The following is a 22864-nucleotide window of genomic DNA, read 5'->3' as shown; positions in this document are numbered from 1 at the left end:
GCAGCACCTCTCGGCATAACTAGTCCGGACCGCCGACATCTCTCATTGGCTGATGCGTGATGGGCGTCGACTGCATTAACATATGCTGCGTGGGACGATAGATACATGCACGTAGTAGCACTATTCGCAACTTTAATATCATTAATCGAACAGACCGAAGCCCATGTCGTCGTCGGATTCTTCCTGTGTGCACGTTCAAAAAAATGGTTTAGCTCGAGTCTAACCCTTAATCTCACCTTTTCCTCTTTCTTCTCTTCCTTTTCTTCTGCAGCGGCCTCCGCTGCAGGAGCTGCTCCACCGGCAGCAGCAGCGGGCGCCGCAGCAGCACCACCGGATGGAACCTGCCGATACAATTGAGATGAACACACGTCAACCCATCCCAAGAATATCCTAGACCACTTACAGAAGCAAGCTTGGCTGATCCCTCAGCAATGAGCTGCGAAACCAATCCCGTTCAGTATACTTGACAACGTGCACCGCACAAACGCCATTACTCACGGCGTTGACGTCCTTGCCGTCCAGCTCGGAAATCAAGCTCTCCAATCTATCTTCATCGGCCTCGATACCAACAGCACCAAGAACCCTCTTCACGTCTTCGGCAGTCGGCGAAGCATTTCCGCCAGTTTGGAGCAGGAGGTAAGCAGCAAGATGACGCATCTGCATATGCGTCAATAAACGTATGAGACAACGGGTACATCGAACGCACTGTTGTGTAGTTTTAGTAGAACGATAGCCACAAATCACTCTGGTCACTGCCGTCAATCCCTCTGAACAACAATGTTGCATACGAACAAAAACTGACCTTTAATCCTCGATGGGAAGACCTGTGGATTCTATCCGACGATGATGATACAAACATTGTCTTCTGCCATCTCTCCCTCCCGCGGAGGCGTAAAACTGTACAGTTCACCCCCAGCCACACCTTCCTAAATTGGCACTCCCTCAACTCAACCAAACAATCTAGTACACGCTACCACTCCCATCGCCATCCAAGACAACATCAAGGCATTCACGACGCAAACATGGTCTGTACCGAATGTTCTGTCCACCGATCCATGACGGAGAATTGATTGCGTGTGTTCATCATGTCTAGGCGGATTCAGCTGTCACAGATCCCGCTCTCGCTGCCGAGCTCAAGAAGAGGAGGACGTTCCGTACCTTCTCCTACCGCGGCGTCGAACTCGACAAACTCCTCGACCTAAGCAATGAAGAGGTACGCTCACCCATCCCCTATCCTCCTCCCTTCCACTCACCCACCCTATCCATCTCTCTAGTTCATCGAAGTACGTTTTCCAATATATAACTTCCTACTACATCCACGATCCTACCTTTACACATAGCTCGTCCACGCCCGCGCTCGTCGCAAGTTCAACCGCGGTCTCAAACGCCGTCCAATGGGTCTCATCAAGAAACTCCGCAAAGCCAAAAAAGAGGCCCCTCCGAATGAGAAACCAGCCGTCGTCAAGACCCACTTGCGAGACATGATCATCGTCCCTGAGATGATCGGTAGCGTCATCGGTATATACAACGGCAAGGCACGTTTTGTCCTCCCAACTTTGCCGATTCTATTGATGTGCTAATTGGTACTATTTCCAGACCTTCAACTCCGTCGAAATCAAACCCGAAATGACGGGACACTATCTCGCCGAGTTCTCTTGCTCATACAAGCCCGTCAAACACGGTCGTCCAGGTGTACGTCTCCCATCTCTCTATCATCTTCACTCTGCTCAAATAACTCTTTATCTGCGTGCTTTAACCTCCTCAGATCGGTGCCACGCACTGTAAGTCCATCTCACACGGTATTATACACCAACGCCAACTCATGACGATCACAATACAGCATCGAGATTCATTCCTCTCAAATAAACAAGAGTGGAACGGGTTTTTCGTCGACTTTATATTTCATGTTCACGTCACTCTATTACCTCCCCCACGTCCTTGGTACCACCAAAATTTGCCTATGCAACATGCACCCATGAACAATGGCATATGAACATGCGAAACCCAATATCAACATCAGCCTTTCGTGCGATTATCTTAAAGATTGTTGCTAAAACACTGAAAAAAGAGTCTGTCTGTCCATGCGAAATTCACAAGTTACTACGACCAACAAGAGACAAAGAGTTCATCGTCTTCACAAATGGGTAGTACATTTTTCTTTGGTTGGGGCGGGAGAGAAGATGCACGGGTATAATAATGAGTATACTGCAAAAGAAAAAGAAAGAAAAAGAAAAACAAACAACTGAGAGAAAGAGAGTAGATATAGTCGAATTGACTGAACAAACGCTCGTGTGTCCGTGTCGTACTTTGGGCGGGAATGGTTGATACTGATTGAGCACGTAGAGGAGAGAGAGTACGGCAAGCATCCAAGGATAACTTGGGAAAAAAAAAGGAAAAGAGAAGAAAAGGAAAAGCTAGTAAACGTAGGGGCTAACGCGGTCCCGTAAACTACAGATAATGCTCGAGATCGCAAGATAAGACGGCAACGGACGGTAATAGTAGCCGTATCTACAAACGCAGGGTAGGGCAGGGTAAGGATGGTAGGGGAGCAGCAACAGCAGCGATCGAAGGGTGAGGCCGAGGTTCATGGTAGAAGCCGCAAGGGGGTCAGCAAGCAATATCGATGGGTCGGGGTAGCACCAAAGAGCGTATGTATCAGAGAAGGTGGGGAATTCGCGAACGGCAAATGCGAACGGAAGCAGAGTAGATCAAGGTAGCGCATGTGAGGGAAAGCAAGTGACCGTATACGTGTTAACACTACACCACGACAATGACGACCAACGATTACGCAGAGACATAAAGTCATGGGCGCTGTCGGATAGGTACTGCCTGGTGACCATTCGGCGATACAGTATGGACACTATTCCCCGCTCGACCGTGGCGGTGGTGTTGCATACGACGTCGGCCGTCCTCCTGGCGAGGACGCCGACGGACTAGAAGCATTCGGTCGCGGTAGGATCGCCCAATCCTGGTCTTGAGTCTGCGACGGCTGCTGACTTCGCGGATGGTGTGGTTGCTGTTGCTGTTGCTGCTGCTGCGACTGGTTCTGGAGCATCATCGCCCCTTGCGAAAGCGAAGTCGGTGGATTATGTACAGGCGATGGATATGAATGGCCAACAACGCCGGGGTATGGATGTGGTGACTGCTGCCTTCCATTCCGTACTTGTTGGGAATCGTTCGGCGCCGTCGTCAACTCTGGAGGCGATCTCGGCGCGGTTATATTCGGCGACGATGGCGTGCCCGTGAGCGCCGGTCGTCCATTATTATTACCATTATTCGCCTTCATTCCGCATATAGGTATCACACTTTTTCATGAACTCCTTGCTCGGAAGATCCATGCTACCCGCAAAATAGTCCTGGTCCCGCAAGATCGGGATAAATTCTTCCGGGACAGTATAGAACTCGTCTTGATTCTCCAGAAGGGCCGTCACCACACGGATCGCACCGAAGCTCTCGTCCCGCACGGCGTCCCGACCTCGTGAATACAGAATGCTTGGACAAATGACCGTGGCAAGGTTCTGTAAGTCCATCTTGCTTCCCGTCGATTCGTCCATATGTGCGAATGAGGCGACCCATTTCAAAAACACAAAAAGCACCTCCATCGTGTCTCGATGACTTTTAGGCAGCAGTAGAGAGACCATATGTAGGATACGCCGTCGTTCAGCCTCCGTCGAAAGCGCTGTAATTAATAATCAATCAGATAAAACGCCGCTACCACTAACGCCACGACAAGTACTCACACTGCGATGCAATGAGTAACCTGTGCAGCTTGAACGTCATTAACGGTTCCGGCAACTCTCGTAGGAACTTTTTCAGTAACGCAGCCAGTTGTACAGGATTGTCCTGCGAGAGATCCACAGATGAAGGGTCGTGGTCGATGTTCTCTGCGAGCTCCTTCAGGCGCCTGATGTTACCATTCCGACGGAATATGCCCTCCACGGACATGTCTGAAATCGGAATGCGTCAAGTCTTTCTCGATGCCGTATAAACCACTGTCACATACCCATTTGCCGCATTGCAGAAACAACATCATCGATAAAACTTGGTACTCCCAACGGTTTTCGTGTCGCTCCAAGTACCGATTCACACCCTTCACGCTCCACTAAAAGCTCCAAAGGGATACCGAAAACACCTTTATATAAGGTGCGTTAATATTTGATTAGGCTCGTGATTGGAGCTTATGACTCACCCTTCTTCTTAACATTCTTCTTATCTCCTGCTTTAAATAACTTATTCCAAAATCCACCTTTCTTCGTCTCGATCAGCTCCAAGATCTCGTCCAAATCCACTTGGTCTCTGATGGGGGACCGCAATAGTGCCAGCAAGGCAGAGTGTTTCACGATCGCCAGCTCAAGCGCGCTCAGCCCTGAAATGTATGGCACAGCACTCTGAGATGGCAGCGAGCGCTGCTGCTCCCGTGCCTGTGCCGCCACTACAATCTGCGGAATGTCAGCAAGCGTAATCCCATCGTCTGCGACACGCAATGGCGATTCCTCGAGAACAGCAGCAGGGGAATTCGGTGCAGAGTCGTCTACGATCTTCACCTCGGTGTTGTTCCGAACGAGTGCTGGACGTGCCTGTGGCAGGTTCAGGACATTCGTGTCTAGCGTGCCCGGCAACCGTAGTTGGTTACGCGAAGGTGGAAGCGAATTGGTCCCAGCAGATGATGACCCGGGTTGTGACGGTTGCCGCCCCGGAATGAGATTTGGCGGCGGGCCGCGTTGAGGTTGAGGTGCTTTGATAACCTCTTGCTGTGGTGGTGGACGCTGTTGAGTGCTCGACGGTTCCGACGGATGAACCGTCTTGCCAGTGGGACTGTTGACGACGGTCGATCGTCTAGGTAAACGTGCTGTCGCAGAAAGCTTGCGATCGAGGTGGACGGATTTCATGCGCATAATGTCGCCCGAGTTGCGATAAGGATCGTGCTCGCTAGACTTTGGAGTAGGCGCTGCGGACGCAACTGGAGAAGAGGAGGTCTGATAGGGGGGTCGTGGATGGAAGGGAAAGAAAAGACACATACCTGGCGAGAGCGGAATGACCCCCTGTTGTTTCAAGACCAGATACAAACGCCGCAAAGCGATGTTCAGCAAGAATGCGTATTGCTCTAGTCTCGAAACCGGCTGGAACCCGTTTCGGCAACCAGAGCGAGCGTGATCGGTACACAGGATCACGGAAGGAGCTTCTCCATAAGGGGGTATGTCCTTGAGAGACTCAACCTCGTACACGAAAATGGCTACGTTCGCAGGGGATCGTTTGACAGCAGAGGACTTTGCAGGATCTTTCTCGCTCTTATCCTTATCCTTCTCCTTGTCGTCCTTGGGTGGAGCTAGCTCCTTGGGAACAGCCACCGCAGCAGCTTTTCCGCAGACATTGCACTGCAAACAGTGCGAGTGCCACCTCTGATAGGTACCAAGTCGAACACAATCCTCTTCCACGGCTTCTGTGCACTTGATACACCGATCCGACGGCGGATTATTCACTGAGAGCCTAGAGGGCGACGTGGTTGAGAACGGCGACTCGCCTGCGAGCTCTGGTGCCAGACTCCTATAGCCGTAAGTGACCCCTTGTGTGCCTTGATTTCCAACACTCCCATTTTGCCGCGCACTCACCACCTCACCATTACCATTTTTGATCAACCGGCGTGCTCCGGGATCACCAGCTTGCACGGCAAGGAGATGGAGCTTGTCGAGAAAAGATGGCATCGCTTCTCTCACGCTTTGCTCCCTTTCCAATTTTAGTGCCCCTGTCAGCGCGATTCGAATTAGGATCTTGAGGTAGTGGGCTATCCCTGTAACAAGGGCGAGCAAGTCCTGCGTCATGCCTACTCGTCGAGATCCCGTCTCCTGAGTGCGCGACAAAAGCGTGAATAGGTCCACCGTCTTACGACAAAGCATGCGTGCTTCACGGACATGAGAAATCCCTTTTGGCAAAGCATAAGCGACAGTTACAAGAGACTTGGCAAAGGCATTGAACGTACCCTTCAAGTTCAACCTTGCAGAGTGATACTCAAGGTCGTCAATAGTCCCGAATAGGACTTCCACATGCAGAATAAACTTCTCCGCCATCCTGATGGCATCGAGGTACTGTCCATTACTGACCTGCCGCAGCATGTCTGATATGCATGCAGCGCTTGACTCCTCGAATGCCGAGAGCACACTAGATTGGTTCCAGAAGTCTTTAATACAACGTCTGGAAACACGAAGGAAAATAACGTACGTCCAAATCCGGTAAACCAGTTGCTCCATCCTGGACTGTTTGTCCTTTAGGGTGGTCGGCGTTTCTCGTTTTTCCTCTTCAACGTAGGATGGCTCCAGTTCCGATCCATCAGAGATAGACCCGCTCGACCTCCGCGAGACGACCTTGACGTTCCAGAACTGCAACGGTCCGTGAATACCACGCGTTCGTGTGGAAGCCCCACGCCTACGCGAACGCACCTTGTTGATCATGTAGCACTCTGGGTGCCAGCATTCATCACGCATGTTCCGATTAATTTCTACAAACTGTTTCAAGATCGCACTGCTGCAGCCGGCGCATTTGGTCGCAAATCGCGTCGAATAATGGAAATGGCAGTAGACATCCCCATCGTGCTCATAATATGAGTCGTGCGGGCCAAACAACGTTGTACAGAGAGAGCAGGTGAAATGCTCGACGTGGTACTTCTTGTCTGATCGCCGCGTATAGTGTTAGTAACATGAGACCAGATCCCTCGCCTAAACACTTACTGCAGGCCGTAATATAGCTACCACGGAGGGCAGAGCCACAATTGGCACAGATGAGGTTCAGACGGCGAAAGTAGTCTCGCTCACAAAGTGGCAGCTGTTTCCCTTCGGGGCCGTCGATGGGAAAAAACTTTGATGCAACGACATCGCCACAATCCTGGCGGGGTGCGGAGATATCAAGTGTCGAAGTTAGAACAGAAAGTCGGGTCTGACGAGGGAGGGGAAAGCACACGCACCAAGCACTTGAAGCAACTAAGGTGGAAAACGGTACCAAGTGCACGTACGAATGCACCTTGCATGGAGTTCCCACAAGCAGAACATGGCCTAGACAGGCACGCATGAGATGTGGAATCGACGATAAGAGGGAAGTACGGGATAGACATGTATACTAAGACGTCAGAGAAAGGAGTGAAGACACTTACGATGATGAGAGGGTAGCGGAGGCAGTCGAAGACGAGGACGTCAACGGACCGCCGGCCTTGTTTGGAGCACTGGATGACGAAGATGTGGAGTGGACGGACAGCTGGGAGGTAACGCTCCTCCGCCGTGGCCTTTCTGGGGGGATCTCAGATGTGGGAGTACGGTTGGAGCTATTGGGCGTAGGAGGACGGCTGGCAGAGAGGTAACCGGGGGAGGGATGTGGTAGAGAGCCAGGCATCCCGTTGAGGTCATGCCAGCTTGAATGACAGTGATTTAGATCGTCGCTGCGAGCGTGAGTGGGAAAATCGTGTTTGGCAGAGAGATTCGAGCGACCAAGGTCGTGGGCTGAACCCAACGTGGATGCTCTGGTTGGCACGGGACGATCGGGGAAGCGGGAAGGGGCGGTTGGTGGCGCAGAGACGGGAGCGCCATGGTGTGAGTTGGGTTCGTTGTCTCTACGCGCACGGACGGGAAAATCAGAATCGGAGGCCATGATGAGTATCCGGGAGCAAAAGGGTGCAACGAGAGGAATCAAGAGCGAATGCAACGCTGGTCTCGCGAAGATGTGTGCATGCGAGACCCCCGATCAGTTGACTTTGGCTGCCGTCGCTTGTGCACCTTGACGATTATTAACTTAGTGTACGACCACTAATAATAATGCACAGACCTGGCGACGAACTAGCAACGAACGTTTTAGCTGGCTGAGACAACGCACGCAAAGCACACACCGTGACACCACGTTACTACCGGTCACACCCGTGACCAGCAACCACAGTACTGTCGCCTCTCCTTTGATTTCGAACCTGACCACACAGGACATTTTAATAGCTTGGCGACAGCCTGTTTCACGTCGCATTCCTTTTACTCGTCTTACGTCCCAGGACGGCTAGTTGTCATAGGAAAATGTACCCCCGAATTTCTGCTACAATACCTGCGTGAAGTTGCCCCCCGACCCGACCGGGCTTATCGTTCGGTCGTCGCTACAAATGCGGGTCCGCTTGGAAGAGAGGGTATCTGCTGTTCGGGATGGACGGTCCGTCCAACGTACACGCGGACCCAATGTATATTAGATTCCCTCGCCGCGGATCAATAATAATATAATACGACATGGTCGGGTGACTTCATATACTTAGGATGGTCTCACACAGTAGGCATGCAACGCAGTGCTCTCTCTGCGTCTCCCACTCCTATTGATTTCTGCCTTAGCCCCACAAGTGATCATGCTGGAACTCGGGAAAGGTCATCTTGGAATATATACTCGAAATCGCTCCAGCACGTCTTCGGATGACGCATCTGAAAGGCTAAGGACTTACGACGTTTTCCCTAATACCAGTGCAGCTAGCAACGAGTCATTGGTTAATATTCCAACCTTCGAAGTTTCAAGTACATAGATACACGCCACATATCCCAGCCAGCCACCAACTAGTTGATCCGGTTCGAGGGCAAGGCGCAATCAAATGTCATTCGGAGGGCTCCAACGCTGGTTCATGAAACGTTGATTGCCGACGACACTGCTCCAGCCACTACACACCATGCCAATGAGACGCTCTATACTATGGCGCGCTACTACATGCAGTATACCCTGGGGACCTCGTACCAGTCCACCGGCAACTCCCGTTCCGCGCTTGACGTCACGCGCCCGGCTTTGCTCGGCACGACGGCACACTCATATCGATGCCGGCCGAACTTCCCCCTAACCTCACTACCACGCAATTGCAAGTATTCTCATCAGCCGAAGGCATTCGTCAACGTCCCCCCCCTGCGTTTATAAATCTCGCTGGTCAGAATGCATTTCCCCCATCGACTTCACCTTCACTCGCATTCATCACATCGCACCTGTTACCACTATTAGTACGAGATGTATCCCCACCATCCTCACGTATTTCTCCACCGTCCTGCATCCCGGATCTTTTGGTTCCTTATTGGCGCAGGCGTCGCAACTTGGTGGCATCATTCCCGCGTCATGCGCGATCACCATTCTCAATACTGGCCCTGCGTGGTGCAACAGCAGAGGAGAGGCGCATTGCAAGACCAACCCACCGGAGGCTCGGAGCCGCCAATTGCATACCAAGAACGGGATGCACGATGGGGATGGAGGCATAATCCATCCTCCCCAGGCGCGACGGTGGGATGGAACCAGCAGGAGTGGGAAGAGAATAAGGAACGATTGAGGAACATTCAGAAACGGGTCAGCGAAGCTGTAGGTATATCCAGTACGGCATCATGGAACTTGTCTGACCCACTTTTGGCAGATGGTTGACATGTCTGAGTCGACGCTCGAGTCCATCGTTTCTACAGCTGAAGCTCTGAAGGCTGTACGTCTTTTTTACCTGGGCATCCTTTCCCCCGATCACTGACTGGCCGTTCTAGCGACTCGCGGAGAATCGCGCTCGACGAGAAGGCGCCTTCCCGCCGGAGACAACAGAGCAAAAAAAAGATCCTTCCCCCTCTGTTTAAACCCGTATCTGGCACCAGCAATTTACAAGACATCCCCACTCCGTAAAAATAAAGATGCTAATTGGATATTGTCCCTATGACTTCCAGTTTGGAAGTCTTCAGGTAGTATTATAATTCGAGGGTACCATGCCACGTATCGTGGTCACATACTGCATATAGAACACAACTTATTGACATCTCCAACATTGATGGTGAGAGTGCAGGAGACGTCTAAGGTCCAGTTCGTGTTCGATTCAACATTCAACGTTCATTAGGCATAACACACAATGCCCCTGCGCACCACGCCAACGCAAGGAGAATGATTACCTGTCATAAACAACACTACATTTACATCCGGCACACAAGTCCAACCACGCAGAATCCTCTCCGTATTCACACATTTCAGACTCGCTCTTCTTGCCTCCGAACATACGCCGGACGCTGGGGGTCCACCTTGCCCTGCCCCTCCGCTTCAAATAGCAAACGTACGAGCATCTCAGCACCTAAACACAGATATAAAAGGCGGATGAAATAACGTACGCGTCGCATGCCAGAAGTACACCACAAGTCCGATGACGACGACGCAGAAAGATGGAAAGTACAGCCAGTACGGAGAGTAATGCTGTTATTGTCATAACGGGTATTCCATCCGAAGTCGACGGAAAAGGGAAGGGTCAGGTCGCATCTTGTGTCAAGCCACAGGTACAGGAAGGCACTTACGAAGAGGAACAGCCCTAATTGAGCCAAGGAGAAGAAAACAAAGTTAGCGGACGTCATCATGAAAGGAGTGGGAGAGCGGAAACGTTACCGAAAAGGAGACCATAAAAGTCACTGGTTAACAGGCTGATGTTGTAGAAAGGCGAAGACGCAGAGCGGTACAGAAGTGGGGCGGTGGTATACAGGACAAACATCGCTGGGAAAACGACTAAAGTTCAACAAACTAAACCTGGTTAAAATGAGATTCAACTCACCAGCCGTATAGGCCACCAGGAAGCCCCCTACGAAGAAATAAGCATATGGAGTAGTGTTGCGACATGTGATACCCACCTGTTGCACCATTCCACGATGCCAGTGTCATATCGTGGTGCTCCAAAGCGGATGCTTGGATGCCATTAATCAGCATCCCCCACATGCCCAGCTGACCAACAACCTATGCCGTGCATCTCATCATGACAGGATAACGATACAAGCCAACAAACCTAATTACCTCGTAAAGGGGAGACCTCCTGACAAAGAACTCTTCCGTTGCATTCGCTGAACATCACTTAGCGCTACTCGCCTTCGTTAAGATTGCGAATAAACACTTACTGAACCCGTAGAGTGTGGCACCGACAATCATAAACGCATCACCTTTGCCTTTACTGAGTGCGGGGTGGTTTTTATCCGTGAGCATATCCGACGCGACGAGCATTCCGAGTCCGCCTATGCAGATTAGTATACCCTGTCAATCGTCCAGTGTTATCCATCCTGCACCCCGCAAACGATGCTGCTGTCTTACCAGCACTTGCGTCCAATGATATTTGGTACGCATATAGACCCAGCAGAAGAAGATACAAACGGGAATAGCCCAGCTAACGTCAACGTCATGTCAGTTCCAAAACTCTATCATCCCCCTAATAGTTTGCTGCGACAGCGGATAAGAGACCTACGCATCGAGGAGCATACAGGACAATAAGTCGGTATAATTGTATGCCTATAAAACCGCGTGATCTGTCTTGAGCGAAGAATGAATGATCGGGTTGTATGCGATCGACGTACCTTGACGACCAGGAAGTTGCCTTCTACGTCACAACATGCGAGAATAAAGTCTGCATGAGCATGTTAGGGGTTCAGAGAACCGATTGCAAGGAAGGAAGAAGACGTGCATTTCCATCCGTCCCGTGCAACCATTTTTGCCCATCCCTTGAAGCCATCTAGAATGATGCATTAGTCAGTACGAGACCCATCGAGGTGTGTATACGTACATTGATACATCGTATAAGGGGTATAGACCGCAAATAATGAAAAGTATCTACGGGGTGGGCCGATGTATCAGTGCACGCCGACGGATGACACCTCCGAGCGGGCGACCGACTTACAAGAACCAGGTTTGCGTAGTGGGCAATGACCAATTTCGATCCACGAGCTCCGTCGTCGTTACGTTCGTCACCGTAATACACAGCGATACCACCTGTCCCGCGATCATCGAGAATATGAATCGGCGCGTCCACAGACTTTTCCATCGTGCCCATAGACTAGAGAAGAATGCGCCAAACGAGGTGTACACGATAGGCGGCCGAAACTCGTGGTCCGATACCCCATCATCCCCATCATCAGCGTGGGCACGGGGAGTGTACGGCGGGAGCGGGTCGGATATGATCAGGTCCTGTTTGGTATCTTCGACGGACATGGCGATGATGGGATCCAAGGGTGTAGCGGCACCGCTCTGAACGCCTTTTATATTGGCTTTTCATGGATCCGGCTCCTGTGCATTCTGCAGATGGCCGAAACCAAAATCGGTACCTTAAAAAATCTCCCACTGACTGCCAGTGTCAGAACTCAAAAGTATGGAAATGCGTAGCCACCTCAGCAAAGTTCTCAAGGCTTGACAGAGACTACAACCAGGTTCATACGGCTTGGCGTTGAGAGGCACTCCACTAACATGTGGACATGCGAAAAACCTTGAGTGACAAGAAAGCAGGCCACATGGACCCTACAACACTGCACTACATAACCAGCAATGGGTCCGACACTCGGTCGAAGTTGCAAGGGCGGATAAATCGACCCTAACGTTGCACGGCGCAAATGTACCAAACACGAATGAATACAATTCATTATTCCCCAAAATACTATATGCTATAGAACGGCCTAGCTCCTGTCTTGGAAGAAACGCTGTACGGGCATACATAGTCAGAGACAATCAAAGGCCCAACGAAAAAAAAAAATCCGCCACTCACTTTGAGATGCTTGAGTTGCCACGTACACGTCAAAACCAACACCACGATCTGCATCAGACTATACCAAACAGCTCTCGAATTCGTAGCCTCGCTCAAATTCCTAAAGTCTATCTCCCTCTCACGTTGATATTGCTGCTCTCGCCGGATATCCTCCAACTTTTGGTTCAGGTCACGGACCTTGGAAGCCAACTCGGAGACGTGACTGCGGTCCTGCTCAATGTCTGGTTTGACCGTGCCGACGATGATGTCGAGATAGAGCTTGACGTGTGTGCTCGAAAACCACGAAGTGTAATTGGTGGAGAGACAGATGGAGTGGTCACCTGCATCGTGCGAAGTGAACGTAAACTGGCCCTCGGGGGGACCGCGAGTCTTCACAACATTCTCCCCAGTCTCCATTTCCTGCATCGAAGGAACGAGTCGGTGTAAGTCCCTCACGTCTGGAAAAGCACCACGGCGTACCTCGACCTCTACCAGGATGCCAAGCTCTGGCTGGAGGACGTACTCTCTTGCCTGATCATTCCATTCAAGTGCTTTGTAGTGTCCTGAACACAACGTCGGTGCCATTCAAAAGCACAAGGGCCTGTGAAAGACAACATACCCTCGACTGCCGTGTCTGAAGGGAGTTCTTCGATGAAGCACCGCTTCTCGTTTGCATCCAAGTAAAAATGTAGCCCATTAACTGTCGTGACCAGAAGTAAGAAAACCGCTGCCCCAACTCGGGACGCAAGCATTTTGAGGGTATTACACGCGAGTTGCAGAGGCGTCGATGCGAGCGGGCAGTAGCACAAGCCCACGTGCACGTGACCACGTACTTACAAAAAAACACTGGACGGGCAGAGGCTAATAGCAGAAGTGAAGATGGCCCCTCTGATCCAGCCATCGCTCATCAAGAACAAGGTGAAGCGACAAGAGATCGCTAACAAGCAGAAAAAAGCCAAAGGACAGCAAAAACTTCAACAACGCCTGGCACGCGCGAAACAAGAGGCTAATGATCCAGCTGCAAAGAAGGTATGGACTCACTGTCGACTTCTTTTATCTACTCTTCAACGTCGTACAGAAACGTCTAGTGGAAAATGTCCCCAAAACACTCGATAATACCCGCGAACATGATCCTTCCATGCTCCCCACTTCTAAACAAGCCACCGGATCCTCCGCAGTACAGATCGAAGAGCTAAATGCTGACCTTGCATCCGATCCATTTGCTCCCTACTTCAGCTTTACCGACGACCCGCATCTACCACCAAAAGTTCTTGTCACTACGTCACCAAAAGCCTCCAGAGCAACCTACGATTTTTGCGACGAGCTTGTGGGGGTGTTCCCTGGCGCCGAGTATATACGGAGGAAGAAGGGAAAGGGGTTCGAGGTGGGAAGAATCGCAGGTTGGGCTGCAGGGAGGGGTTATAAGCATTTGTTGGTTGTGAATGAGGATATGAAGAAACCAAGTCAGTGTCTTCCTTTCGTTCTACATACCATCTAACATGTAGCACCGACAGACGCTATCACATTCGTCCACCTCCCAAACGGTCCGACTGCGTATTTCAAACTCTCCTCCGTCGAACTTACAAAACAGATATTCGTCAGTCCCTCTCTCCCGTACTCGACGTACGTATAACCCACTCCGAATGTTATCACTAGGGCCACGCACGCGCCACGCCGCACAATCCCGAGCTCGTGCTCAACAATTTTGCCACGAACCTCGGACATGCCATCGGACGTATGTTCCAAACGCTCTTTCCACCTCTTCCAGAGTTCCAGGGCAGACAGGTCGTCACTCTGCACAATCAACGTGATTTTTTATTCTTCAGACGACATAGGTCAGCATACCGATCCACAGTGATTCGAGGGCAACCGTTGAACAACTAACCATATGCGTAGATATGCTTTCCGATCGCCTGAGAAAGTTGCACTGCAGGAAATTGGTCCACGTTTCACACTCAAACTACGATGGGTGAAAAGGGGGCTTCCAGAAGTACGCAACTTCGGCGCATCCCCAGAGGCATTGGAGATCACTACGGGGGTAACCGAAGAAGAATCTGCACCGCCTATAGAAGAAATCACCGAACGTGACGGGAACGCAGATGAAGACGACGAAGACGATAAAGATGATGAGATGGGTAAGGGCCCAGGGAAATCCCAGCCTCCCGCGAATACGAAACCGCCAAAGGATGGTGAATATTTGTGGCGTTGGAAGGTACGATGCATCTTGCTTGATATTATCGATTTTCGTGCTAACGATGTCAGCCTGAGCTGGAAACGTCAAGACGGACTTTCTTCCTTTAACGTCATGTTTTGTATCCATATACCACTGGTTTCAAACGTATAAAAGTTGTTCCCTGATCACGGTTGATTCTTCCCTTTCAACCAGCTGAACCAATTGCTTGGTTCTGAATGTGAATCACAAGGTCTTTGATGGCGTATGGAACCCATTGTCATCCCTGGTTTTCCGGATCCCTGATAATCGTTCCGTACAAGCTTCCCTATGTGACAATGCAAAAGTGATTGTGACTGCAAACTACCAATACCCGAAGACCCATATATCTCATTTCTACCATGCATGAATGCCTAAGGTCCTATGACAAACGCAGCGTCAGACCTGGCTGACAGAGTGGGATACAGCAGGCACACTCGGGCCATCCGGTACAACGTTTCCCGTTTGGGCTTGTCTAGACGTTGAGAGGCGTGACGAACGCAATAGTAAGTATTTGTTGAGAGCAACGAACGTCTCGCTGGGGTTGGAGAGGGAACAACGCTCACGTGGCCGAATATACTGTCATCTCTATCTCTCCCCACGTCTGTACAGATTCGAAATGGCGGCGTATGTTGAGCAGGAGGCGGCCGCCAAACAGCGATGGAAATGCGATGGCCCAACTGTTCGATAGATGGAAGAAAACCCGTGAGTCTGGAGCTTACACATCAGAGATGGGGAAGAAGCTGGGACTTGCGTACGGGAAAAAATACTCGAGGTTTAAAGGGTCAATGAGCCACGCTACCAATAGGGATAAAAGACCAGCAGAAATTCTGTTCGAGAACCCAGGAATCGTCGCATGCATGGAACGCTCCGGGTAGAAGATTAAAGACTCACGCAAAGAAATATATCAAGCTGTGAATTCGGAACGAGGAGAATCAACAATGATACGAGGAAACGGCGATATGACGCCTAACTAACCTGTCCCGTGCTAATAGTGCCGAAAGCCCTGTCCGCGCATGGAGCAGACCTACTGCTTTCTTAAGCACTAGCACACATAGAATGGGCTCAATGACGATGGCCGGGACCCAGAAGAGCGACGAAAAACGGGGAAGTGTCTCAAATGCACATCCGACCGGAGTAGAGATTATCGGCAGCGCTGGATAGGATCAGTTTACTGCGGAATAATGTGAACGATACGTGACGCACTGCTCAAACGGGCAATCATGATTGCCAGGAGGGTGACCATGACTATGCATTCGGCACAGAAGAGGATGACAAGGAACCATAGCATCTTGCGGCTTCGTTCATATACCGCCCATACCTGTATAATGTTCCCAGAATAGTGCGGGTTTGGGTAACTTGCCATGGTCACGACGGGGCTGACTAAACTCACCCGGAGGTGCATGGCCGCTATTCGCAAATCAGCAAGGGTGAATGCAAAAGGACTACAAGAGGGGGACCTTACCTTGGACGGAGAGTGTCATGACTAGCGTTCTGGGGTAAAGGAGTTAGCTTTTCCAGACATTCGTTTTCACGTAAAACGCACACTATGTTGCTACCTAACAATGATACAGTACAGCTGAAAATATCATTAGATCACGGTACAGAGAGCACATGAAATCACACATCTAAGAAGTAGGGGTTGAGTTCTTGATCGGTGGACAGAGAGAGACGACCTTACCGTTATTGCTGGGGTCCCTTTTGGCAGGTCCACCATCGCTAGCAGGCATAAGTTGCGGAGTAGTTCCTATACGAAGCAATCACTAACCCAGTTCGGATGCAAGCCAGACAGGGGCTAGCCATGAGTTCTATGCTTTGAGTGAATTGTAAAGGTTGACGGGGCAAGGGTATGTGCCCACCACGAAGTAGAGTACCGTAACCCAGCTCCTTCGCTTGCACCACACGAGGTCGATCTGGGTTGTATACAAATGAGCGACTCGGACGATGGCATCGTATCATTGCAGTCAATACCTCTTCCTCCAGGATGATGACTGCCACGGGGATTAGCAATGCATCATGTAGCTGGGACTTGCCCACTCACATTTCTCATAGATTAGTACAGCCAACGCTGCGATGCTGGCCTTCCTTCCCACATACACTGCAAGTAGTCAATTCCAAGCAGCACGCTGGTTTGAGTGCCTGCTCACGGATCTGATATGCAGCGACGGGGTCGTTGGAAAGGTGGAGGTGTTTTGTTCTACCGCGATCCATGACATTCCTCCGCGGCGCGGAACGTCTGTTACCGGAATGATAGAAAGAGCATCGAAGCGTTTCGTCAAACCGGCGTCCCCCATTTTCCGCTCTTTTATTTCGTGATCGTGATGGGTGAGAAATCCTGGGTGTATTCGTATAAGCCACACCTAGAACTTCTTAGCCCATCGTCACAGTATAAGCCACGGGACTGGTCCTTTCAAATACAAGGTTGATTCCGTTTGTCGGCCAAGCAATTCGTGGCACGGGACGTCATGTATATCGAATATGTTTGTCCCCCTGGGAACGACGTCTGAAGAAATGTAAGTGAGGACGGGCTGGGATGGGCAGCCTGTTTTCTCAAGTTGGGTGTGCTTTTCCGTGCCACCGACACGATCGACTGCTCAGCTTTTGAGTCTTTGCAAATTCCACCGCATCACCCGATTCTGTCATTTGCCAAGAGTTTTCGTGGGACGGGCGACTCGCCATAGTTTTTCGAGTACGCTTTCATACTTTTTGGCCCCTGGCAAGCAACGTCCAAAGACTCTGTAGGGGACACTGGGGATGCAAGTCAATCTTCGTTTCTCCAGCTTTCATGCGCCACCGAGTGACATAATGTCCTAATCCGACGTGATCGCCCAGCTCGCGTCTTTGCAAATTCCTGGGCCAGCCATGACCAGGTCAGACGCGGACCAACTCCCCCCACCGGAGGCCAACGCCAAACCAAAAGACTACCACGCAAAGTTCTCGGTATTAGTTTCATCTCTGATCGGTGACTAGGTGAACACACGGTCGTGACTCATGCGATTTGCTATTAGGCCCGCACGTCCTACAGCAAACACACCGAGTGCGACGATTTCTCTAACTTCGCACATCCTCAACCCAGTTAACCACGTCTCCATCTCAGCCCATGTGAAGATGCCGCCAAAGCCTCGCTGAAGTGCATGGACAGAAACCAGTACGACAAGGGCAAATGCGAGGATTTTTTCCAGGCATATCGGGACTGCAAACGAGCATGGGTGTGTCTCTCTCCCGCATTGATAATACATGGGCTCGACCGCCATTCTCACATTGTGAATCATAGCTCGACGAGAGGTGGAACGATCGAAGGGAGGGACGTGCAACCCCTGTCTAGTTTGAGTGAAAACGCTGGAAGATGGGTAATACAGCTGCTCATATGTAGATTGGCATCCAGGCTCAGCTCGGAAAACTTCAGAAATCATGGGTATCCTTCACCCGGCCCCAAGGTTGCCGGGTATTGGCACAGAAATCACATTGCAATGGTACAGTACGTGCAATACATATTTGAATGGTATGCAAACGACGGCGTGGCTTGGACGAGGCAGTACTCGGTGGTCAGCAGTTGAGTCCATATTTGGTCGATCGTTGCGCTCGACCAAAAATTACCTATTGTGGCCAAGTATGCTTACATAAGGTATGCAGTCCCCTTTGACAAGCCTCAATGATCCGGAGTCAACAAGTCCGTTATAAATGATGGCGTACCGTGAACTTCGAGATAATTAACTGTATCAGAGGTATTTATGTCACCCCAGCGCGCGAACGGCAAGGCAAGTCGAATGTGTGGCCACGACAGTGAAACGTTTCAGAGAAGTTGCCGTCGCCACGCTTGATACGAGCCGCGCGCGCATTCCTTGAATCAAGCACGAAAGAATTCTTGAACAAAATGTAACGGCCTAAAGTCCACGTTCCCTCGAGCTGCTACCTGCATGTACTAACTGCTGTCCTTGAGCAAACCATGCGACAGAAGCGAATAGCAATGCAACAAGCCCGCACCAAGTGGCCATCGTCGTGTTTGAACGTTGAACTGCCTCCCGATGGGGCCAAATGACGCGGGGCACTTTCTGTCGAGCTGCTACCCTGTCGCTACTGTCATCAACTCACAGTGACTACGCACCGTCGGCATCACAAAAAGTCCATAGAACTTGAGACTGGCAACACTATACAATCTCGATCTCGACCTGGGCTGTAAGGCTGTAAAGAAACTGCCGCACCATCGTGCCACGGCGGCAGGAGGCAACGCGAAGAAGACAAATAGAAGCATCGGAAGAAAGAAAGGGGTACCACGACATACATACGTAGATGGAATCAAAACATAGCTAATTTTTAGCATCGGCATCACCAGCACTTGCCTGTTCGTCAGCGTGGACGCGTGCGAGCCAGGTGCAAGTGCTAAATATCTGCAAGCCGATGAGAGGACATCGGTACAACTAAGACGAAGGAAGAGGAGGCGGAGCCTCAGGCTGTGGTGCAAAGATCAGGTTAAGAGGCGGCGTCGTCTGGCTGTCTTCGTTCAAGACAGTTGCAATAATAGAACGACCCGCGAAGGACCGTCCGGCAAGTGCTTTGAGTCCCGCTTGCGCCTCATGGCCCCATGCGTACTTGACGTATACACGCCCAACACCTGCAGCCTCATCTGCGCGCTGGGCATCCAGGGCAGACTGATAACCCAGATCGCCAGGTGTCTGCTTCGACTTGTCTTTCTTGACGGGCCGAGGAATACGAAGGTCCTCGACGACACCGTACTTGGAACATTCCTCTTTGACGTCCTCGTAGAGATCACCGTACTCTTGATCATCCATGAGATCCTCTGGCACCACCATATTGAGCATGAGGAGAATGCGTGCATCTGCCGTGTTGTTTTCGCCTGCTGGCATGATGGGACGTGGTATCTCTGGGAACTGATCATATGGAAGATTGGGCATTCCTGGTTTTGCACCGACAGAAGCCCGCTGCACAACCAGGTATCTGTCGCCGAGTTCCATGCCGTTCAAGCTTTGAATAGCGACGTCAGTAACAGATGCATCCGCGTATTCGAAGAACGCAAATCCCTGCTACGAACGTCAGCACTCGTACTCCAGAACACCCAAAGCACACACCTTTGAAGGGCCGTTGCCATTTTCGCGGACGAGGTTGAAAGCCTTGAGTTCGCCGAAACTCTTGAGCAGCTCCTGTACCTGCTCTTCGTTGAGGTAAGTTGGTAAACCACCGACAAAAACTTTGTTGATCGAGTCTGGAACATTGGTGGAAACGACGCCTGGGACGTGAATACCAGGCGAGTGTTGTTCTGGGCCACCATAATCCTTTGGTCTGCGAATTTTAAGTGGACCGTTGATGAAAATGATGCCGTCAAATGCCATTGCTGCCGTGGCGTCTTCAGCGCTGCGGAACTAGGTTGCCAATGACGTGAATACTAGTACGTGATACAGTGAAGGGAGACCTGCCTCAACGAATGCATAGTTCTTCTCGTAGTTGCACTGTACTGCAAGTACGGGTTTGCCGGGGCCGCCTGTACCGATACTCATTTCGATCATCTTACTGTTGAAGAAGTCGGCTAAATTCTGTTCGTTGACCTCTGGTGTGATGCTGCCAATATAAAGACGACGAGACTGCCTAGACAAGTTAGGGTTGCTGCCGATGCCCATTCCAAACGTTTGGACTGGAATCGGGGGAGGTAAACCTGGGATACCAAGAATGGGTGGAACCTGGGTACGGTTAGCCCCGGGAAGATTGAAGAGACCTGGGGAGGCAGTTCAGTAGCTGACAGGCCAACCAGAGAAGACAAACTAACCTGTTTGTTTTGCCTGCATGGCGGAATATTGTTCATATCCGGGAGCATGAACATCCCAACCCGAAGCCTTGCGTCTGCGCTGAGACAATGGAATGGATCCTTCTGGGGTAGGGGATCTCCTTTCAGGGGAACCGGCGTCTTTTTTACCTCGTCCGCGACGGGGCGGTGAACCTTCTTCGCGTGGACGACGATGACCGCCACGATCTTCATCGCGTCTGTAATTGGGACGTCTATCGTCATCTCGCCTGTGATCGTCGAATTCCCTTTCACCACGGCCACCAAAATCTCGGCGCCTGTCGTCCCGCCTGGAGGAGTACCTGTCTCTCTCTCCCCTCTCCCTTTCTCTATGTCCATGATCCCTCTCTCTGTCTCGTTCTCTGTCTCTATCACCACGATCCCTGTCTCTGTGGCCATGGCTGTACTCTCTGTCTCTATCACGATGACCGTCCTCGCCATGCCTGCCCCGACGGTCCCGGTCGTCTCGGTGTGAACGTTCTAGAAAAAAAAAAGTATATCTGTGGTGAGCGAATCTGCGTCATAAGTAGTGCTGGGTGGGCTGGATTCAGCAGAGTCGGGCTGTGCGGAAGGTGTGTGTGAGGGACATGGTGGCACGTCCCACGAGGCTAGCTAGCTAGATGAAAAGCACGGTAAAGCGTAGCAGTGCGACAAAGAGCAACGATGCACCAGCATGAGTATGCCGCCTGATCCATGGAAACAACGAAAAGAAAGAGAGGAGACGGAGAAAAAAAATGTGCAAAATAAAGTGACGGCCACAAAAAAAGGTCGCAAGTACCTCCGTCGCCTCTTTTCGAGTACAAGCCAACTTTGACTGTCTCTGTGAACCCGAGTACGCGGTGTCCATAAAAACTGGATCGACTTACCTCCTACGTCTGCCATCATCGTCGTTCGCCGTTAGTGGGGTTGGTAGTTGCTTGGAAGCCACTCAGACGCCCGCCCCCGGAGTTGCAAACACAAACTCCCGGGAGACCCCTGGCACTGCCTGCTATTAGCCCCTCCAGGAACCCGCAGTACTTCTCCTTCCGAACACTACACCATGGCCACAGATCTTCCCTACGCAGCAGACGCGCAAGTCTCTCTCTCGTACGACGAGCTAGAGGTTTGTATCACCCCGTTGCACACTGCATCTTCCAGAGCTGACGTGGTGGCTGTTGCTCCTTACCAGGTGCTCAGATCGCAATACCAGAAGGAACTCGCTCAGTCCCACGTCACCGTACAGACTAAGTTCAACTATGCATGGGGTCTGGTAAAGAGCCCCGTTCACGACCACCAAGTGGAGGGTGTGCGGTTGTTACAGGGTAACTTCTTTTCGTTGAGAAAAAAAAAGGAACCGGTGGGTCGCTTACTTCGGTATGTGTAGACATCTACAGGACAGAGGCGGGACGACGCCGAGAATGTTTGTACTACATCGCACTTGGGTACTACAAGATGGGGAACTATGAGGATGCGAAGAGTTTCAATGGTCAGCGCTTCTCCATCCCTCTTCCACGGTGATTTGACGCCCACCTCCCTCGTCTGCAGATCTATTATTGGGGAAAGAGCCCCAAAATCTCCAAGCCCAGAGTCTCTCTGCTCTGATTGACCAGGCTGTTACCAGAGGTGCGTTATCACCGTTACCGTCTGCGTTTGGCACGACTGGCTAATGGACGTATCTTTTTCCGAAGAGGGATACGTGGGCATGGCTCTCACAGGGGGGGTCGTGGCACTGGGGACGCTTCTCCTAGCGGGCATTATACGGCGAGCCACTCGTAAATGATGCGAAATTATCGTGCTGACGTTCTCTTCGTATTTCTTACTCCCATGCAATCTGCACCACTCTACACACTCCTCTCCATGGTTTTATTCGTATCCTTTTCGTACCCCTTGATTTATCTCATAATGATTCTGAATCGTATCTCTATGATGTTGATGAACGGCCTCGATCGCTGTGACATGATTAAACGAGTAGGCGATCTCCTTGATATGTTTTTTGGGATCCTGTCACGCTCTGTCCTTGGAATACAAAACACGAATAGTAATTTTCAGCAATATTCCCCTAGGTCAAAACCCGACGATTGAGAGCGGAAGCGGAAAGGAGTGTGTCGCTGAGGAGTGCGCATGTGAAGGTGAGATGATCGATGCAGGTGCTCAGTCAGCTGTGCAGGTCAGATTCCGTCTCGTGATGAAGTACTTAATGGGCTATGTATTCCAAATTTGTTCCAGCAGAGATGCTGCAACAAAAGAAGCGTAAGATTGGGAGTGCATGGTCATAGGATCCTCTAGGTGAGGATATCATTTCACTTGCTTATCGTTTCATAGACAACAATTCTTTACAGACTTCCTTATTTGACAACTTCTAACTCTTTCCGGGTCCAACTGCTACCAACTT

At 50.9% G+C, this 22864-nt stretch overlaps 10 protein-coding genes across 10 annotated transcripts; 5 read left to right on the top strand and 5 right to left on the bottom strand.

Moving 5' to 3' along the window:
- Positions 1-163: 163 nt before the first annotated feature.
- On the top strand, positions 164-1866 carry F5J12DRAFT_907384 (ribosomal protein S19-domain-containing protein; the record flags this gene model as incomplete). The annotated part of the gene is made up of 7 exons (XM_051748928.1): positions 164-185; positions 573-622; positions 1094-1213; positions 1341-1535; positions 1597-1692; positions 1766-1781; positions 1841-1866. 7 exons carry the CDS (start codon positions 164-166, stop codon positions 1864-1866), a joined length of 525 nt encoding a protein of 174 aa, XP_051595725.1.
- A 936-nt stretch (positions 1867-2802) lies between these two features.
- Positions 2803-7850, bottom strand: F5J12DRAFT_922646 (uncharacterized protein; the record flags this gene model as incomplete). Its single annotated transcript, XM_051749321.1, has 13 exons — positions 7807-7850; positions 7142-7757; positions 6956-7043; positions 6723-6876; positions 6435-6664; positions 6217-6374; positions 5978-6156; positions 4190-5920; positions 4004-4132; positions 3741-3947; positions 3307-3679; positions 2935-3206; positions 2803-2870 (listed from the first exon to the last, which is right to left on the bottom strand). The coding sequence occupies exons 2-13, from the start codon at positions 7630-7632 to the stop codon at positions 2803-2805; spliced, it is 4080 nt and encodes a 1359-aa protein (XP_051595724.1). The 5' UTR covers positions 7633-7757; positions 7807-7850.
- An 893-nt stretch (positions 7851-8743) lies between these two features.
- Positions 8744-9774, top strand: F5J12DRAFT_435761 (uncharacterized protein). Its single transcript, XM_051739409.1, has 3 exons — positions 8744-9339; positions 9392-9454; positions 9510-9774. Exons 1-3 carry the CDS (start codon positions 8998-9000, stop codon positions 9594-9596), a joined length of 492 nt encoding a protein of 163 aa, XP_051595723.1. The 5' UTR covers positions 8744-8997; the 3' UTR covers positions 9597-9774.
- Positions 9775-9793: 19 nt separating this feature from the next.
- Positions 9794-12247, bottom strand: F5J12DRAFT_859611 (DUF914-domain-containing protein). Its single transcript, XM_051746815.1, has 14 exons — positions 11654-12247; positions 11540-11586; positions 11441-11488; positions 11334-11383; positions 11225-11268; positions 11074-11146; positions 10884-11016; positions 10783-10829; positions 10623-10725; positions 10547-10573; positions 10384-10488; positions 10296-10309; positions 10116-10197; positions 9794-10045 (listed from the first exon to the last, which is right to left on the bottom strand). Exons 1-14 carry the CDS (start codon positions 11962-11964, stop codon positions 9978-9980), a joined length of 1152 nt encoding a protein of 383 aa, XP_051595722.1. The 5' UTR covers positions 11965-12247; the 3' UTR covers positions 9794-9977.
- F5J12DRAFT_859601 (emp24/gp25L/p24 family/GOLD-domain-containing protein) lies at positions 12248-13292 on the bottom strand. The gene is made up of 4 exons (XM_051746814.1): positions 13110-13292; positions 12971-13053; positions 12512-12910; positions 12248-12446 (listed from the first exon to the last, which is right to left on the bottom strand). The coding sequence occupies exons 1-4, from the start codon at positions 13240-13242 to the stop codon at positions 12423-12425; spliced, it is 639 nt and encodes a 212-aa protein (XP_051595721.1). The 5' UTR covers positions 13243-13292; the 3' UTR covers positions 12248-12422.
- F5J12DRAFT_859599 (anticodon-binding protein) lies at positions 13293-14997 on the top strand. The gene is made up of 6 exons (XM_051746813.1): positions 13293-13519; positions 13569-13953; positions 14005-14087; positions 14147-14325; positions 14387-14702; positions 14753-14997. The coding sequence occupies exons 1-6, from the start codon at positions 13370-13372 to the stop codon at positions 14789-14791; spliced, it is 1152 nt and encodes a 383-aa protein (XP_051595720.1). The 5' UTR covers positions 13293-13369; the 3' UTR covers positions 14792-14997.
- On the bottom strand, positions 14945-16797 carry F5J12DRAFT_859595 (uncharacterized protein). Its single transcript, XM_051746812.1, has 15 exons — positions 16741-16797; positions 16671-16690; positions 16559-16612; positions 16468-16494; positions 16383-16418; positions 16353-16356; positions 16246-16278; positions 16165-16193; positions 16093-16109; positions 15906-16020; positions 15678-15855; positions 15594-15611; positions 15458-15529; positions 15266-15379; positions 14945-15174 (listed from the first exon to the last, which is right to left on the bottom strand). The coding sequence occupies exons 5-15, from the start codon at positions 16414-16416 to the stop codon at positions 15099-15101; spliced, it is 690 nt and encodes a 229-aa protein (XP_051595719.1). The 5' UTR covers positions 16417-16418; positions 16468-16494; positions 16559-16612; positions 16671-16690; positions 16741-16797; the 3' UTR covers positions 14945-15098.
- A 991-nt stretch (positions 16798-17788) lies between these two features.
- F5J12DRAFT_726944 (uncharacterized protein) lies at positions 17789-18256 on the top strand (the record flags this gene model as incomplete). The annotated part of the gene is made up of 1 exon (XM_051741761.1): positions 17789-18256. A coding segment is annotated over one exon (468 nt), but the record flags the coding sequence as incomplete, so codon positions are not given.
- A 459-nt stretch (positions 18257-18715) lies between these two features.
- Positions 18716-20991, bottom strand: F5J12DRAFT_435644 (uncharacterized protein). Its single transcript, XM_051739408.1, has 4 exons — positions 20479-20991; positions 20132-20427; positions 19787-20077; positions 18716-19738 (listed from the first exon to the last, which is right to left on the bottom strand). Exons 1-4 carry the CDS (start codon positions 20495-20497, stop codon positions 19118-19120), a joined length of 1227 nt encoding a protein of 408 aa, XP_051595717.1. The 5' UTR covers positions 20498-20991; the 3' UTR covers positions 18716-19117.
- Positions 20992-21422: 431 nt separating this feature from the next.
- On the top strand, positions 21423-22466 carry F5J12DRAFT_859571 (mitochondrial fission 1 protein). Its single transcript, XM_051746811.1, has 6 exons — positions 21423-21595; positions 21662-21794; positions 21857-21958; positions 22018-22095; positions 22161-22233; positions 22445-22466. Exons 1-6 carry the CDS (start codon positions 21533-21535, stop codon positions 22455-22457), a joined length of 462 nt encoding a protein of 153 aa, XP_051595716.1. The 5' UTR covers positions 21423-21532; the 3' UTR covers positions 22458-22466.
- The last annotated feature ends 398 nt before the right edge of the window (positions 22467-22864 follow it).

Source organism: Pisolithus orientalis (assembly GCF_024613125.1).
Source record: "Pisolithus orientalis strain OTSU chromosome Unknown F5J12scaffold_49, whole genome shotgun sequence".
In the NCBI taxonomy this organism is placed as follows: Eukaryota; Fungi; Basidiomycota; class Agaricomycetes; order Boletales; family Pisolithaceae; genus Pisolithus; species Pisolithus orientalis.
This window is presented reverse-complemented; position numbering and strand designations above follow the sequence as displayed.